At 38.2% G+C, this 17,401-nt stretch overlaps 2 protein-coding genes across 4 annotated transcripts; one reads left to right on the top strand and one right to left on the bottom strand.

Moving 5' to 3' along the window:
- Window positions 1–245: 245 nt before the first annotated feature.
- u2af1 (U2 small nuclear RNA auxiliary factor 1) lies at window positions 246–7,178 on the bottom strand. Its single transcript, XM_026145663.2, has 8 exons — window positions 7,053–7,178; window positions 5,474–5,561; window positions 5,185–5,251; window positions 4,195–4,244; window positions 2,558–2,656; window positions 2,328–2,461; window positions 668–760; window positions 246–575 (listed from the first exon to the last, which is right to left on the bottom strand). Exons 1-8 carry the CDS (start codon window positions 7,094–7,096, stop codon window positions 434–436), a joined length of 717 nt encoding a protein of 238 aa, XP_026001448.1. The 5' UTR covers window positions 7,097–7,178; the 3' UTR covers window positions 246–433.
- A 2,265-nt stretch (window positions 7,179–9,443) lies between these two features.
- gabpa (GA binding protein transcription factor subunit alpha) lies at window positions 9,444–17,375 on the top strand. 3 transcript variants are annotated; one of them, XM_026143802.2, is made up of 10 exons: window positions 9,444–9,583; window positions 11,919–11,996; window positions 12,088–12,232; window positions 12,350–12,434; window positions 12,527–12,751; window positions 12,861–13,055; window positions 13,144–13,200; window positions 14,264–14,389; window positions 14,783–14,975; window positions 16,642–17,375. In XM_026143802.2, exons 2-10 carry the CDS (start codon window positions 11,920–11,922, stop codon window positions 16,862–16,864), a joined length of 1,326 nt encoding a protein of 441 aa, XP_025999587.1. In that variant the 5' UTR covers window positions 9,444–9,583; window position 11,919; the 3' UTR covers window positions 16,865–17,375. The 3 variants fall into 3 exon arrangements, with proteins under 3 accessions (XP_025999587.1, XP_025999589.1, XP_025999588.1); XM_026143804.2 differs by having other exon boundaries at window positions 9,453–9,583; window positions 11,916–11,996; XM_026143803.2 differs by having other exon boundaries at window positions 9,453–9,960.
- The last annotated feature ends 26 nt before the right edge of the window (window positions 17,376–17,401 follow it).

Genomic DNA, 17,401 nt, shown 5'->3' with positions numbered 1-17,401 from the left:
TGAGATATAAAATCTTGAATCACATGTAATAGAAATGGAAGTAACTATGGCAGCAGAAATGAGTGGGCAAGAAAATCCTGTTTTTAAATTTTTAAACTAAGAAATTATCCTAGATCATGAACTTCTTCACGACTAAGTTCAACAACACACTACATGTGAGGAATAATGACTCATCAGTGGCTATATCTGATTTTGAAATGAATGCTTACTATGAAATATGAAATGAGACTCAGTAATCATTATCGTTTGGTACAAATTTAAATTTAATGAAGTGAAAGTCATTTTCAGAAATCAAGAAAAACCAAACTCCTCAGTGGATTCACATCTTCGAAACAGCTACCTTTCAGTTAGTCCCAAAACAGATCTGCAAGGGTACAAACTTAAAAAAAGACAGGGATGAACACAGGGAGGGCAAGTAGTCACTGCTCGAAGTTCAGAATCGCCCCGAACGTTCTCTGTCTCTGGAGCGACGTCTCTCATGGTCACGGCCGCCTCCTCGACCCCTGTCCCTGTCTCTGTCCCTGTCCCTCGAGCGAGACCGCCTGTCTCTTGACCGAGACCGAGACCTGATGCGGCTGTAGGTGTGAGGAAGTAGAGGATTAGGAACCGTGAAAAAATGTGAAACATCCGAAGGTTTAACGACGTGCCTGACATGCAAAGTTTGTACCTCTTCCTTCGACGGCCGTAGAGCTCTCTCCTCAGCTCACGTGAGATGGGTTTCAGATGCATGAAGTTACAGAAACCACCACGAGTGCATTCCCTGTGGAGAGAGCACACAAAGCATATGAAAACCAGGGCAGCAAGAATCAGAGAACCCAGAGGACATATTTCACCCATCTCTCTACTATACTGGCTTCTCTTCATTGGTTCACTCTTGAATCAAGAATCTAATTTAAAATAATTCATATACAAGGTCTTGAATAATCAGGCCCCATCTCATCTTAAAGACCTCATAGTACCATATCACCCAAATAAAGCACTTCACTCTCAGATTGCTGGTTTACTTGTGGTTCCTGGAGTAGTTAAAAGTAAAATGGCTTTCAGGTCCCCTTCTCTGGAACCAGCTCCCAGTTTGGATTCGGGAGACAAGACACCTGCTCTACTTTTAGGATTGGGGTTAACACTTTTCTTTTTTGCTAAAGCATATAGTTAGGGCTGGATCAGGTGGCCCTGAATCCTCCCTTAGATATGCTGCAATAGCTGTAGGTTGCTGGGAGATTCCCATGATGCATTAAGTGTATCCTTTTCATTCCCCGTTCTTTCTCTCCAATCACTATGACTTTATACACCACTCTCCATTTAATCATTAGTTATTATTAATCTCTAGCTCTTCCATAGAATCTTCTAGAACCTGGTTTTGCTGGAGGTGTCTTCTCATTAAAAAGGAGTTTTTCCTTCCCACTCTCGCCAAACCACTTGCTCACAGGGAGTCATCTGATTGTTGAGTTTTCTCTGTATTATTTTAAGGACTTTACCTTACAATATAAAGCGCCTTGAGGCAACTATTGTTGTGATTTGGCGTTTTATAAATAAAAATTAATTTAATTACTTTTCCCAGGAACAAACAGAAGTTTCTAGTTAGAAACTTTACCTTGAACTTACAAAAAAAAAGAAGTACTCATGAGTGGACTGTGACAGTGACTTTCATTAGGCGCACCATGAATAGGATACCAAACACTGCTTTAAACTTTAAACCTCTAAAATGAATCAGCTAATTGGCAAATAGGTCTTACTTGTGCTGATTAAATGATCAGAAATTGCCGAACAGATCTGAGTTTCTGTTTCTCTCCAGCACTTTTTTTTTTTTTTTTTTTTTTTTACAATAAATAAATAAATACATAAAACAAGGTAAAATAATCAAAACTGGCCAAACCTATACTGAACAAGAATTTCACCACTGCTAAACAATATCATATTTCTACCATCCTCACTTTAGTTCAATAAAACAAATACTGAACTACTGGAAACACATAGCTGGTTTTGCAAATGAACTTGATGTTGGAAAAAACAAAAAACAGTTTAGGACACAGTCTGAAGCTGTCCTTTATTACATGTGGTACACAACATTAAACAACTGGAAATACTGTGTTGGTTTTGGCTGAAGCAGCTGGCTAAACAGAGCGAATAATAATGCAACGGGGGGGGGGGAACGACACACACCAGGCATCTGCTCACTAGCTGTGAATTTACCAAACTATTATAATCTGACTCTGTATCAGAAAGCTGGCCCACCCTGACTGTGTTGGATATTCCTGTTCTGGACCCTCTGTAAGGCCTTTTGGGGTTAAATACAGCTTGTAAGCTGTTTCCTTTGATGTAAAACTCACCCGATCTCATACTGGCGACAGCAGGCTTCTCTAAAGTCTGTGACAGGAGACAGCTCAGCATGGATGGGCTGTCCATTAAACCACCGATTGTTTAGGTCTATCACAGCCTTCTCAGCGTCCTCCTCTTTACGAAACTACAAAGAGAGATGGCAGTCGAAGAGAAAAGTTATGTCAGTGGATCAAAGCCAAATTTCACTACATTTCAGGGAAAGTGGAAGCCTGACACTCACCTTCACATACACGTTTCCAACTAGGTGGTCACCGAGGTTGTCACATACGTTCATTTCCTCCACTTCGCCGTACTTTTCTTCCATCTCTGTGAACACCTCCTGTGAGGAAATGATAGAGAAGTCAAGTCTGATGTTATGTGCGCAGTGTTTGGGAGTAACGGAATACATGTACCGCCGTTACGTATTTAAAATACAAAATATGAGTAACTGTATTCCGTTACAGTTACCATTTAAAAAGGTGGTATTTAGAATACAGTTACTTTGTTGAAATAAATGGATTACACGGCGGTATTTTCCTGTTTCATATTGTCGTGGGTCAGGACTGTTTGGGTTTTGTTTGACAGCTAGGTTCCAGGTGGCAGCGTTATGGTTGCCATGGTTACAGACTCTCTGCGACTGTGTGTTTCCTGGGTGAGAGAGCGCCTTTTTGTTGTTGTTGTTGTGCTAAGCTACAGAATGCTACAGGCATAGCCCTAAAGAATGTAGCCTCATGGGCAGTGTAGTCTGTGCTGCAGGGAGAATGGACTGCCATACACGTTATGTGTCTGTGAGCGTGAGGAGGGAGAAAAAGGAAGTAGAAAAGTACAAGCTGTCATCGAGTAGAAACGGGAGCTGGAAGCATGTAAATATAATAATAACCACTTCAGCCAAGAAGAGTGCCTGACGAGCCCAGTTGTAAGTAAGCTATTAAGACTCAATTGTACACTGTGTTCCTGTTTTCCTCCGAAACAATAAGTTCCGTTGGAGCAGCCTTTCAACCCTCTCTCTGTCTCTCGCAAGCAAAGTTGACTCACACGACAAAGTAAAGCTAGTTTTCGGCTATGAGCCGACAGGGACCCCGCCGTATTAGTCAGAGGTCCCTTTACTACGGTTCGGAGCTGCGGACCTTCAGTAATAGTAATAAATCACACAGCAATAGTACATTCATGCAGTTGTAAAAAACATGATAATATATTAAGTAATCCAAAGTATTCAGAATACATTACTCTCATTGAGTAACGTAACGTAATACGTTACAAAATACATTTATACATTTTCGGGCATGTATTCTGTAATCTGTAGTGGGATACATTTTAAAAGTAACCTTCCCAACACTGTGTGCGCATTGTGAGCATTGACTACAACAAATCAGTTAAGAGCCTGTTAAAGGAAAATATGCACGACTCCTTTCTCAGTGGGAAGCTGAAGAAGATATCTGAACCCACTCTTCTGTTTGTTCAGTGAATGTGCAACAGCAGCTATCAGTTAGTTAAGATACGCATGTAAAATCTTTGAAAGAGCACCAAAATAGATCTTTTTCCAAATCAATGAACACAACATTTAGCTGTTTTAACCCAAGCTGTTCCCCATATCCAGTATTTATCTTAGACTAAGCAAACTAACTGCTGGTTGACGTTCACCATACAGACATCAGAATGACATCAGTTGTCATCCAATTGCCCAACAAAAACTATATTTTGCATGATGTCACACCAATCCAACAACTTTGCATCTTTTATTTTTAGTTCTTGAGAATGGATCTTCATTAATTACCTCAAACACGGTTAGAAACAAATGCACCAGTGGAAAAGCGGTGCGGTCATGGTTTGAGGCAGAGAGGCACAACATGAGAAATACTTCACAAGGGAATGAATTACCTCAAAAAACTCATCATAGTGCTCCTGCATCTCCGTGTCACTGATGGTACCTAGTGGTTAAAGATAATTCACAGTTTCAGCAACAAACACCAAGTTGCATAAAATAATTGCTTGCAATGACATCAATGGTCAGTTCACATTAACTGCTCGTTTTCAGGTGGTAAACGTAATTAACGTGCAAATGCATTTCTTTAAATTAATAGGTGTGAGTTAGCATTCAAAATATCTGATAAATGAGACTTGAGAAACACCCTTAAACAGCGTCATGAGTGGCACTGGCAACCTATGCTTGGAGCAAGAAATTAGGAACTGATCTGAGCAGAGCCAGGGAAAGCTCGCATCTGTTTGGGAAATCTGTTTATACTTTATATGCTTGAAAGTAAATAAAACATATCCACAGATATATTTAAATATTTTAGATTTTAATATCAGCAAATGTCATTATCAGTATATCGGTCTTAAAATCCCTGTACGCAGAACGCTCTTTCAGAGTAAACCTCAGACTCTAATGTCTAATTTGTCTGTGATCCAAACAACACAGGTTAAACCAAGCTAACCTTTAAATGTAACAAATGTCGAATAAGATTAAAAAACAGCTAACCAACAGTTTGTTATAAATAACAGAATAAATAAATCCAGTGAATAAGTGCTTAAGATGTAGACATGAATAATCTATACACAGTGTAATTTTTGCTATATTCCAGATAGAAGACACTTTTCAGTTGGCGTGTTTCTGTAAGTACAGCTAACACATTGATTTTAATTAACTATGTAAATAAAACCATTAGAAAGGGCTTGATAAGCTTCGCTTCATTGTGTCACTTTAAACCTCAACTGCTGTCTACTCGCAGCAGCACGGGTGGCAAACAGACACAACATGGGTAAAGGTCAATAAAAAATAAATAACTTTTCAGACACTCACAGACCACATTTTTAATAATAGTAATATTTTAATATATAATAATAATGGCCTTTTTTTTTTTTACTTACAGGTCAGGCCGTCCACAGACTGGGCGCTGTTCTGGGGGTTCCGGTAAATGTTCAGGAGGGCAATCGTCTGAAGCACAAACGTTGATGATGATGAGCACTTATACACATTGGGTATCAAATTACAATATTTAGCAGATCAAGCCAATCCCAAAATCAAAAATTGTGATTGTAAAGTACACTTTTATTTTGTGCGCAGTTTATTAACTCTTATCTGCCATTTCTGTGAGGTCTGTGCTGCTCTTTTATCAATTTGAATACTAGAAATAAAACTCGAGGATCGGCAACTTACCTGGCTAAATGTCGGCTTATTGTGTAATCTGGAGCAGCGGTCACCATGTCGGCAGGCACCAATTTTAAAATAAAAAGAGCAGTTCACCCTGTAAAACAAAATATATTAAGAGCACTGAAAAATGGGAGGCTGTACTCTCAGGTGAGGTAAACATAAAAACAATGTTTATTAATATTTCTGAATACAAAAAAAACCAAACAAACTGATACCCTAAAAGATCTAGATGGGACTAGAAAACATGCAACACATAACAAATAACATTAAAAAGAACAAGTATGGAAAACCCTGTGAACTCCTGGTAGTTTACATGACTACTGACATTATTTCATTGTATCTTCTTCCAGCTGCTCCTACCTCAATCTGCCTTTCCTCCTTCACTACATTCATCAATTATCTGTTGTTTTCCTTGTTTCCCTCCTTCCTAGCAGCTCCATATTCAACATCCTTTGTCCAGTATTTTCACCACGTCCAAACCATCTGAACCTTGCTTCTCTATCGTTGTCTCCAAATCACTTAACTTGAGTCATCCTATTTTACATATATACTCATTTCTAATCCTGTCCATCAAGGTCATTCTCAATGTCAATCTAGCATATTCAACTGTTTTTTTGTCAGTGCCATTATCTCCAAACCATGCATCATAGCAGGTCTCACCCCTGACACTCCTGCCTGCACACTCTTCTTCAACTGTTGTTTCGGATGACTGTATGGCCCAATATTTCAGAATTGTTTATAATACTGAAAAAAGTACGTTTCCGTCACCTTCGAGTTGTACCATTTACTTAAATGGTAAATTTCAAAATTCTACTGTACAAAAAAATCAGCTCAATTTCTTCATAATCGCCCTGCTCTAATACACCCAAACTACTGCTGGTTACACATTCCACTTTCACTTTACATGATCATTTTACTCAGTATTGAACCGTTTTCACTCAGTATTATTATTTAAAAAATTTTTTAATAACAACCCATGAAGTTTTACACGTTTTCATTTCAATGTCTGCTTTACATTTCTACGAGGCTACGTTGCTTCATTGGGCATAAAACGCTTTTTTGTTGGCGGTTCAGCAAATTAACTGTTACAACCCGGAAAGAGGACAATAGAAAAAAAAGTGCAATGAATAAAATAGCGGTCTAGACAAATTACAAAGACGAAGTTCATTTACCTAAATGCGATTAATGAGCACTTCTAGTACGTTGGAGGTTTCCATTGTTTCAAACACGTGTGAGTTTTACAAAGTATGATATTTGTTAACGCCAATAAAGGGTCTAGTTTGTGCACCACTTACGCTCAACTTGGAATATGAATTTACTATATTTTCATTTAAAGTTACCCGCTGTGATTGCTTTCTGACCAGCTCAGCACTGTTCATCACCCAGATGTTGCTAGCTAGCTTTTAGCACGCGCGGTTTTTCACTTGCGAAAGCTAGCATATCGCGCTAGCAGATAAAGCCACAGAAGCCAAGCCAGCTGCATGCTGTAAATACCACAAGACCAAATCCTGTCAGCAAAAAGTAGCCATAGGATAAACAGATGAAAATTAATACTGAAATTACCAAGTTAACATTAAATACTTACTTATCTTTTTCTGTCCCAAAAATGGATGCTAGGTACTCCGCCATCTTGGCTCGCTTGTAGCGTCAACAATTGTATTTCCGGTAAAGGGCCTCCAAAGTAAAAGCCTAACCTCTGTCTGCGCTAATAATAAAAAAAAATTAACAGTTTATAAGGCACCCATTCATAGTATCTTTGTAAAATTATTTTTTTACCAGCATAGGGAACTGTCCTTTAAATTTAAAATGTAAAACGTGCTCAACTGCATAATGGTGGCATCATTAAGTTAAATTATCCCCTGTACAATGAACGGTTAAAATTTATTTATTTATGTGTGGCTCAAGAGTTAAAGTTTCTTTTGTTTCTTGCCCCTTTTTTTAAGATTAGAAACTCCCAAAATATTCCTCAACAGAGAAAAATCATTTATATTTGTACAAAAGCCCCATACTCTTACAGATTTTACATCTGATTATTTATTTTATATCCAGCTAATTCGACCCTTAATCTAGCAAATCTAGAGTTGACATATTTCAGAATTCACTAATCAACTTAAACTTGTTTTAAATTCTGATAAAATAAGGTCTATATTATACACATGCTTATTTAAAAGTATCCAGCCAGTCCATATTGAAACAAAATGAAACTACTGATTCTTATGGATGTTTAAGACTCTGCCTGGATGCTAGTCTCATTTTTAAGACCTATGTGGAACACCTGTGAAGAAAATCAAAAGGAAAGATTGGATTCATATTTTGAAACAAATTCTGTTTTTCAATCATTAGTCATCACATAGCTTTACAAGTCACAATTTTGTCTCTGTGTTATTATGGTAATATTGCTAATATACATGCTTCTGCATCCATCTTCAAGTTTCTTGATTCAGTCTCACAGTTGTAATTTATCAAAGCAGAATCTTTTCTTATTCAACCTTGCTATAATATGAAAAGATGTGATGGTAGCATTGTGTGATGTTTATTTCCAAAGTTATACTGCAAAGATTGCCTGATTACCTCTACTCTTTGATTACTATTAAATCAAAAATTAGATTTAAATGGAACAAGCAACAAGTCTCTGATTTCATTGGATCTGCATCTGAATCCCTGTATTCTTTTTCTTTCTGTACACAAATGTTTTTGAAAAGGAGATCTCATTCTCAGTGCATCAACCTGTTTAAATGAAGGATTTAACAATAGTTCACATGTACGTGTGTGTATTTGTTTTCCTTAGAAATGGTTTAATAATTTACCGATTTAGCTTTCTTGATTACATTTTCATATTACATCATTAAAAAAACAAAATGATAAATTACTGCAACATCCAACGCCTTGAAATACATGAAAGTGATACACAAAACCGACTTGCAATGTTTTACAAATAAAATAAGGAAACATGAATGCTATGGACTTCATCAGAAGATATTTATTTAGTAATCTCTATATTTTACATGTCAAAACATTACAGGGAATCAAAAGGAAACATAACCACATGTTTAGTGGATAGATTGGCTGGTCCATTGCATTATGTTTGCAGCTCCTTTATGAAAAAAAAAGAAAAGCAAAAACACATGTAGGGTCTATACCCATCAAAGTAAATGGTAAATGGCCTGTATTTGTATAGCGCTTTTCTATAAAACTTTAATGATTTAGCTTTCCTATTAGTTATAATCCCATCAGTGATAATAATGCACATCAATATAGGCATGGACAAAAAACTGAAACTAGACCCTGAAAAGTTTATATATTTACTTATAATGTAGCACTTTTCACAGACAGACAGTCACAGTGTTTTGTACAAAATAAAAAGTAGGAATAACCAGAAATAAAAATATAATAGCAACTTAAAATGAAGTTTAAAGCAAAAAACCCCAACATGTTAGAAAAGAGAACACCAAAAAAAATGCGAGAATAACATAATCTTAGTAGAAATCTGCTTTTTACAGAGGTGGTGTGTGTCAAAGGCGGAAAATTCAGCCTACTCCTAAAAGGAAAAAGAAGTTGAGATAGAGGATCATGTGGGGATGCACACAGCTCATTTCTTTGCCCAGAGGAACTGTTGCAAATATTTGAAATAGCCCAGTACAAAACTTTTGCTTTTCACATGCTTTTCAGTACTGAAAACAGTCTGTAGCATACATTAAGGAGAAAAACTAAAAATCAGTTACGGGAGGGCATGGTTGCAGTAAAACTGATTAAATTTATGGTAACATTTTCAAGAGACTACCTTTATATTTACAGTTGGTCCTATTAAAAGGCAGTTTTATTTAGCCATTAATGCTATCTAGTCAGGATACATCTGGACTAGACATTTGTTCCTAAATTGCCACAAAGTTGGAGCTGAGAAAGGCACGTCCAGCTACTATTGAAACATTTAGCTGGCGGTTTTTCCACTACACAGACTTTAAGGTAACTACAGTCTCTCCGGTTAGTCTCCGCCCCTCCTCAGATTGAGTGTAGTTGGCTAAAAACTTGCATGATATCTCTCGACTGTGTGCATTTTTTTGCCGATTATCTTCCACAATAGAACATCAACATCTCTGAAGGTCTAAATTTTAAGAGGTATGATTATTTCAGAGACATATATGCTTGTTGTGAGGAAAATGTACCACACCGTCGTCACGTTTGTTGTATCTGGGGTGTTCCCGCTATTTTATGTAGCTCAAGCAGCAAAGCTAACCTAGCTAGCGTGTTGTTGATTCCTAGTCAGCCTGCTGGGAAGAGGCCGCCCACCTACGAGGCAGAAACCCACAGTATTAGCCAACTTCCACAAAGGCTAGGCTAACGCTGGCTCCCTCGGACTTTTGCTTCCTCTTCGGCTTGAAAATAGAAATAACGTTGGTTGTTATAGCAGTCGCTAGTTAGCTGTTTTGCTAACAGCACAGTGGAGAAGCTGCGTACTGTCGCGGTGCTGATTACCGTCCAACCACAAACTCAGGGTGGGTATAATTCCATACGCGGTGAAACAGATTTTTTTAGTTCTTTCTTCTCCTTATTATCCATTTACACGTCTAAACGAGCGTTGTTTCAGTGTATCTCGGTCGCTTTCCTCTAAAACTTGTCGTTGGATCGATCATCGCTGCTCTCGGAAGTCTTGCAACGCTGTAAAACCTTAGCCAGGATTTCCGGCTCCTTTCCATTTGCCCTATGCTGTTTTGTTTCCGTTTATTCTATTTCCGTTTTAAAAGTTTTCTACGTGCAGAGTTAAAGTGTGCTTTAACAAAGATTTGCTGAAGTTACGAAGCACTCGGAGTTTATAGGATATTTTCACGGTTGTTTAGCACGCCGGGATCGATGGTTGTGTAATGCAGCTGCCTCGCCCCGCGTTGCTATATTGAAGCTAACTTGTTTTTTGTAGGCCTGCTTCACTGTACACGTGTAGCCTAACGCATAAATTTGAGTTTGGTGAATTTTTCCAACACGTTTTTTGGACGTGTAGTTATACGTGGTTACTATTTTCTGTAACTACTGGCCTACTAGTTGGCCTTTAGAAGCCACAGCCTCGCCCTCGAGTTGGCTAACGTTAGCAGTCACTGAACTGTTGTAGACGGCCAATGAGGAGTCGAGGCTGAGAGGCCTTTATGGTAGAAAACCCCCATCAAAGTGCCCTGTTTTATTTAACAGGCACAGTATGCTCTTTAAGTTACACGACAGTGAAGTCGTTATTGTTATTTACACTGTAGTATGTATTAGTTGTTTGTATTACTTCGATTAAAGAAATTACAACAGAAAGGTGTTATTGTAGTGATATTGCCCTGTTAATACCTAGTTTCATATTTATTTTTAAACTTTTTTAAAGAACGTAATTATTCGTTTAATAATTTATTAGTTTAAAAGATCTATTAAATATCGTTTTTCAAGTATGTTTTATTTTAGGAATTTATTAGAAGATTACAAGCTATATCAAAACAACCACTTTTATGTTTATTTTCACTTTATTTTTACTTAAATATTTTTAAGAAAGTAAGTTTAGAAATTTAGTAGAAGAATAAAAGATCAATTAAATATCCACTTTTATTTAGTTCTTTTTAACTTTAAATTAGTATTTTAAATGATTATTAGTTCTATCAAAAATCAACTTTTTTATTATTTTTTTTTTTACAATTTTAGGTAAAAAATATTACTTGATTTATTTATTAGTTGATTAAAAAGATAAATTTTGTTTAATGATTTCATACTGTATTTGTTATAATTTTGTTTTACAAAACCAAAATTTGCTTGCACCAACTTTGGCTGTTTAATATAATTTTTGTGATTTAAAAATAAATTTAATTAATATTAGTCTTTACAAATGGGTTAATTAAATTCTGATTAAAATATATTTTTGTTTATGGATTGTCTAAAAGTAACTAAGGTAACAAAGACTCTTTCCCCATATAAATATATGTGGACCAGTCCTTCTTACATGTGTAGTGACCCCCAGAGGCCTACTTTGGAAAAAAAAATAATGGTGCATCTCATGTTATAAAGTTATTCCAAAAAACCCAAAACAAAAGCACATGCATTGATAAGTCAGTGCAGCATGGTGTTGTGTTGGTTAGCACCATCACCTGGGTTGGACTCCCGCCCAGCTGTGAACGTAAACTGGATAAGCAAGAGGAGATGGATGGATGGAATGCCATTAATAATCACTACAAACATCAATTTGATGTGCTGGATAGATTTTTGGGTTTTCTAATTAAAATTAGCTGTTTAATTTAACAGTGAGGAGGATAGAAGCTAATTATAGTTTTAGTTTAATTTTAGCATTTTTTAAGTGATTAATTAGGTAGTGTGACCAGCTACCTAATTAAGAGTTTATTGGTTCTTTTCTTTTATGCTGATTATCTGGTTGACAGTAATTTTTGTTTAATGTGTCACTTTATATTCGTGTTGGTAAAACGTTATCTCCCAGCAGAATGTCTAAAAGTGAGCCAGAAGAGATGATAGAGATCGAGATAGATGAACGGGAGAAACAGGCATGCCTGGAAGAAGGGTGAGAGAGATGATTGCATAAATAAAACAATTAATTTGTTCATGCAGCAGCTGTGTTTTTACATTTCTGTCTCATGTTATTTGATTTGTAGTGTTGAGGAGCAGACCATCACTGCGTCAGACTTGATTCAGCAAGATATCGACATAAACGAACCAATTGGTAATCTGAAGAAGCTTTTGGAGCCTCGTATCCAAATCTCATTGGATGCTTATGAAATTTGTTTGCAGGACATTCAGGTAAGAATTAGATAATGACACCTTTCATAATCTGTTCATGATTAAATGATTTTTGTTTGGTCCTGGGTTGAACTGTTTCTCACTGCTGTCTCGCTTTATCTGTTCTTTTCCTCTTAGCTCCACCCTGATCACAGTCTCTTCGATCAGGGAGTAAAGACCGATGGCACAGTGCAGCTCAGCCTGCAGATAATAACCAAACCAGGTACCAAAAGCGTGACACATTTCATATCAAGTACTCAAGTTAGTAAAGAGAGAGTACATTTTAAAATGCATTGTTTTTACTTTTGTTTCTAGGAGAGGAGAGGTTGAACATCTTGGAGATTGTAAAGCCAGTAGAAACAGTTGAAGTAGTGATTGATCCAGATGCAGCAGGGGAAGAGGGTGCTCTGGTGGAGGAGGGACAGCTTATTGCTGTAGAGCGGTCTTCCCTGTCTGATGAGACCTCAGAGCAGGTTACACGTTGGGCCGCAGCTCTCGAAGGCTACCGGAAAGAGCAAGTCCGCCTGGGCATACCGTACGGTGAGGAATACTTGAATGAACTACCTTATTGTAGTGGAAAACAATCATTATTGTGCTAACAAACAAAGACACAAACACGGTTGGTAATGTGTGAGGTTTCTCTCCTCAGACCCTATGCTCTGGTCTGCTGATCAGGTGATCCACTGGGCTGTGTGGGTAATGAAAGAGTTTAACATTGATGAGATGGAAATAGGAAGCATTCACATCCAGGGGCGAGACCTCTGCACTTTCACTCAGGAGGAGTTCCTTCAGAAAGTGCCCAATGGAGAGATACTCTGGAGTCACCTGGAACTCCTTCGCAAATGTAGGTCTGACTCAAATGTTTGTTTCAGCTGATGGAATAAAATGTGTTTTCATGCCAAAATGAAACTAATATTTTGTGCTAATTTCAGACGTGTTGGCCAGCCAGGACCAGTCTGGAGGAGACGCCACCGTCACGATTGATCAGCGTAAGTGTTAGCGTGAAAAATCATCCAAAAGACAAAGAAAATAACTGTTTACCTTACACTGAAGAACTCAAATGGATGAGTGATGAACAAATGTTCCCTCTAAGCTGCGCGTGTGCGCAATTGCGCACTGCTGGCACGGTCTCTGCGCACAGAAAATCTGCGTTGCGCACAAAATAAAATCTAACCTGAATTGAAATTAAAATTAATACTCTGACAATTCTCTTTTGCAGTGTTAGTCAGTAAGTGACTGTCTGCTCCCGTATGGAATTAGAACGATGTTCTGTAAATAGTTTGCAATGTTTATTTAAAAAAAAAAAAAAAACCCCGCCTTGGCCGCATTTTTAGGTAAACAGCTGCAAAAAACTTTGTTTGCATAACTCTTTTTTGAAGAACTATATAATTAATTGCCCAACATTGGTCATTATATACTGTATTTTGCAGACAGAGTTACAGGACTCTGTCCCAGACCACTGACTCATAATACAAGTCAGCTTTATTAAAAAAAAAAAAAGAAGAAAGAAAATTTTGTTTTCAAAATTGGAGTTCCAATAGTGTTAACATACTAAACAGGTCATGGACAAGATTTATTTATTAATTTTCATTGTAAGTGGGCTAAAGCAGTTAATTAAAACCAGTCTAACATAAATGTAAATGCTGTAATTTGATTATTTTAATAAACCATGTAACTTGGATGGATTCGATGCTGGCGTGACCACAGTGTACAAGTCTGCTGTTGCTCACAGTGGTCCAAGGGACCGCTCAGGGAGTTTGTGTGTTCGCTCAGACACGTGAAAAATTAGAGGGAACATTGTGTTTTCAGTGAGAGACATTTCATCACCAACGTCCAGATAAAGATAATCAACTTTATTGTGCTATGTTTAAACTTTGTAAATTCCCTCGGTTGTTTGGGTTATCTTGTCTGATTATACATGACCATGCCCTCCACATAGTTCTGCTCGTTAAACTCTGGACAAAATCCATATATTTAACAGGAAGTTATTTATTAAATAGATTCAGATCCAAAACACATGTTAATGAAGAGTTTTCCCATCTGTTCCTCCAGCTGTGCAGATAATCCCAGCTCAAGTGAGCACACCCACTGCTATAAAGGTGTTGAAACAGAACCGTGGTCCCAGAGCACCTCGCATTTCAGGAGGGGAGGAGCGCAGCTCACCTGGGAACCGTACAGGTAGGACACACGCACACAGCCGCTCTCTAGGCAACTCACTTTTTGTAAAGTCAGAAAGTTTTCAAAAGTGTTCAGGGATAGTTTTGTCACCAATTTTAGGTTTTAGTTTTTAAATTTACAATCTGACAGTAATGTTGCTTTGCATTCAAACTGAAAATGCAACGTTTTTAGCCATTTTGTCTGACAAAACCTTCCTTAATGCGCTATTTTAGACTAAATAGTTGAATACATTTAGAATTGGCAGATTTAGTAATGGTACAAAATACTCCTATTACCATTTCTAATGTTATGTTCTAATCAGTTGTGGCTGTTAAATTGTCTTTTTATTACAGATACACACATTTTATTTGAATAATCTTTTTCAAATACTTTGTGTTGTTTTTCTGTTGTCAGGTAACAATGGTCAGATCCAGCTGTGGCAGTTTCTGCTCGAGCTGCTGACCGACAAGGACGCAAGAGACTGCATCTCCTGGGTAGGCGAGGAGGGAGAGTTCAAACTCAACCAGCCTGAGCTCGTGGCACAGAAATGGGGGCAGCGCAAGAACAAGCCTACCATGAACTATGAGAAGCTCAGTCGAGCCCTCAGGTTTGTGTGTTTTTGTTTAATGGCAACTTTTTGTGGCACTCTATCTAAAGTTTGGAGCCAGACATAAGCCATTACCTCACAGGCACCGCAGACAAATGTCTGGTGCAGTGAGATTGACTTTAAACATGCTGCCAACTTTCCAGTACAAAGTCGATTTAGAGTGTAGCTGCAAGTTAGCAAGGCTTCCTCCTGCAGACGCAGACAGCAGTCTTCTTAAAACAGAATATTTCCAGTAGTAGGCCGATGATGCTGACTGTTTCCCTTATGTGGTAATAACAATAATAAAAACAATAGTACATTTTATTTTTTGGCGCCCTTCAAACACACCCTTTGCAAGCCTGAACATTACAGCTAAAAGGGGGATTTTCCTGTCAGTGTAGCTAGCCAAACAACGGAGAACCACTTACTGCTTAAGAGACAGAGTGAAAGTGGACAGTAGAGCCTTGATTTCTTAACAAAAATGTCATTGTTGCAGCCAGGGACAGCAGAAGAGTGATCCCCTTATTTTCAGTTTCAGTGCCCTTTTTTCTGACTGAGTTATTGGGTTTTTTTGGGGGTTTTTATTAGTTAGCTAAAATAAACTACTGTAAGTCTATTAGCAGTAATTAACCAATTAACCTGGAGATGACACATTCTGTACTGACACAAGATGGCGCTCAAAACTTTAAACACTTATCTTAAATCCAGCTTCACAGACAGCGTGACATCTGTCAGGTTTTTGAGAGCAGGGCACCATGGTGTAAATGAGCCTTTATACATGTAGTGCAACATGCCCACTTTATAAATGAAATGGTCGTAGCTTAGTTATAGCAGGGTTTTGAGGTGCGATTTGAACTGTGTCAAAGAATTTAGGCGATAAAAGTGAAGTGGAAGTAAATTCCAAAGACAAAGTGCATCACACCTAAAGGCTCTGGCACTCATCGCTCAGCAGGAGAGCAGCTCAAGCTGAGCAAAGGGAAGGGGTGTAAGGATGAAGGAGGTCTGAAAGATATGGGGCTGCCAAGTCACCGAGAAGGAAAATCTTGCATTGGATATGCTGAGGAATAGGGAGCCAATGAAGCTGGATGAGAATGGCTGTAATATGGTCAGAGTTCTGTACCGTCTGGAGCTGATTAAGGAGATTTTCTGGGAGATCAGAGAGAGTGGTATTGCAGGAATCCAAATGGGAGGCAACCAGGACTTGAGTGCTGTGTTGAGAAAGAAGTCTAGAAATCTTAAGTGGGTGGTAGTAGGCCGAATGTGATGTGGACGATAAAGAATATTGTTCAAGATGACTTTAAGACTTTTGACGCTTTGGGAAGTGTGGACCTGACAACCATCTTTAGAGACAACAAAATGGTTTATTTTGTGAAGTCAGGATAAGTTTTATTGCCATTGATATTTAGCTGATTGACTGTCACCCTAGTAGTGATGGCCTGTAGGCAGGAGTGACGATCCAAGATAGGAGGATATGAAGAGGAAGAAGAGAGGTTCTTTCTGCTACTAAGAGAACTTAGAACAAACCTGATTATTCTGATATTTTAAAATGTAAAGCTGCTGTAATATAAAAGAACGGATACACTGATGTATTGTCCATTATTCATTTGTTGAAAGCCATCTGCATATCTGTTGTCTCTCATCAGTTGATATACTTTGGTGTGATTCTGAGTTTTGTATTTTCATTCAGATACTACTACGACGGGGACATGATCTGCAAGGTGCAGGGAAAGCGCTTTGTCTACAAGTTTGTGTGTGACCTGAGGACTCTGATTGGCTACAGCGCTGCTGAGCTCAACAGCCTGGTGACCGAGTGCGAGCAGAAGAAACTGGCTCGCATGCAGATGCACGGCATCGGGCAGCCGATCACTACAGTGACCCTGGCCACCACGACGCTAGACAAGGACAGCTGAAGGTCGTCACATTATAGCGCTTGTCAGGTGTTGCGGACAAAACGTGCGCTCCACTGCTGATAAAAAACGTCTCTCAGACACAGAAATGCAAAGCTGGTCTCTGATCAGCGTGGATTACCACCTTTATTATTGTCTTTACAGTTTGATTCAAGTTAGACTGAGACAGGTGAAGTTTTTTTTAGCTTTTCTGTTACTCTAACCAAGAGAAGAGTGTTCAGGATGAAGGGAGAATGTCTTTCTGATTACTGATTGTTGCGTGCATGTCATTGAATGCTTGAGTGTGACTGAAAAATCCAGTTAAGAGCTTTGTGTTGTGTGTTCCTTGTCTGTAGTTAGGACCATTTCCACTGTATATACCGGTATTTCATGTTTTTGATAGCCACAAGGGCAAGTGTATTTTCATATTTTCCATTTATAGAGGACCCGTTTTGTATTTTATTTAGTGTTTGTTCCCTGAATTATTGGACCCTTTTTGTCCACTGGGGGAATAAAGTGGCAAGCATTTTCTTAATAGCTGTGTGAGAAGTTTCTCTTTTT

This window comes from Astatotilapia calliptera, chromosome 16 (assembly GCF_964374335.1).
Source record: "Astatotilapia calliptera chromosome 16, fAstCal68.1, whole genome shotgun sequence".
Taxonomy (NCBI): Eukaryota; Metazoa; Chordata; class Actinopteri; order Cichliformes; family Cichlidae; genus Astatotilapia; species Astatotilapia calliptera.
This window is presented reverse-complemented; position numbering and strand designations above follow the sequence as displayed.

Bases quoted from the DNA above. Each gene is read 5' to 3' on its own strand.
- u2af1 (XM_026145663.2), bottom strand. From the start codon at position 7,096: ATGGCGGAGTACCTAGCATCCATTTTTGGGACAGAAAAAGATAA. The intron at 5,562-7,052 runs GTAAGTATTTAA...TTTGTTTTACAG, and splicing joins TTTGGGACAGAAAAAGATAA to GGTGAACTGCTCTTTTTATT. The intron at 576-667 runs GTACAAACTTTG...TCACACCTACAG, and splicing joins TACGGCCGTCGAAGGAAGAG to CCGCATCAGGTCTCGGTCTC.
- gabpa (XM_026143802.2), top strand. From the start codon at position 11,920: ATGTCTAAAAGTGAGCCAGAAGAGATGATAGAGATCGAGATAGATGAA. The intron at 12,435-12,526 runs GTACCAAAAGCG...TTTTGTTTCTAG, and splicing joins GCAGATAATAACCAAACCAG to GAGAGGAGAGGTTGAACATC. The intron at 12,752-12,860 runs GTGAGGAATACT...TTCTCTCCTCAG, and splicing joins CCGCCTGGGCATACCGTACG to ACCCTATGCTCTGGTCTGCT.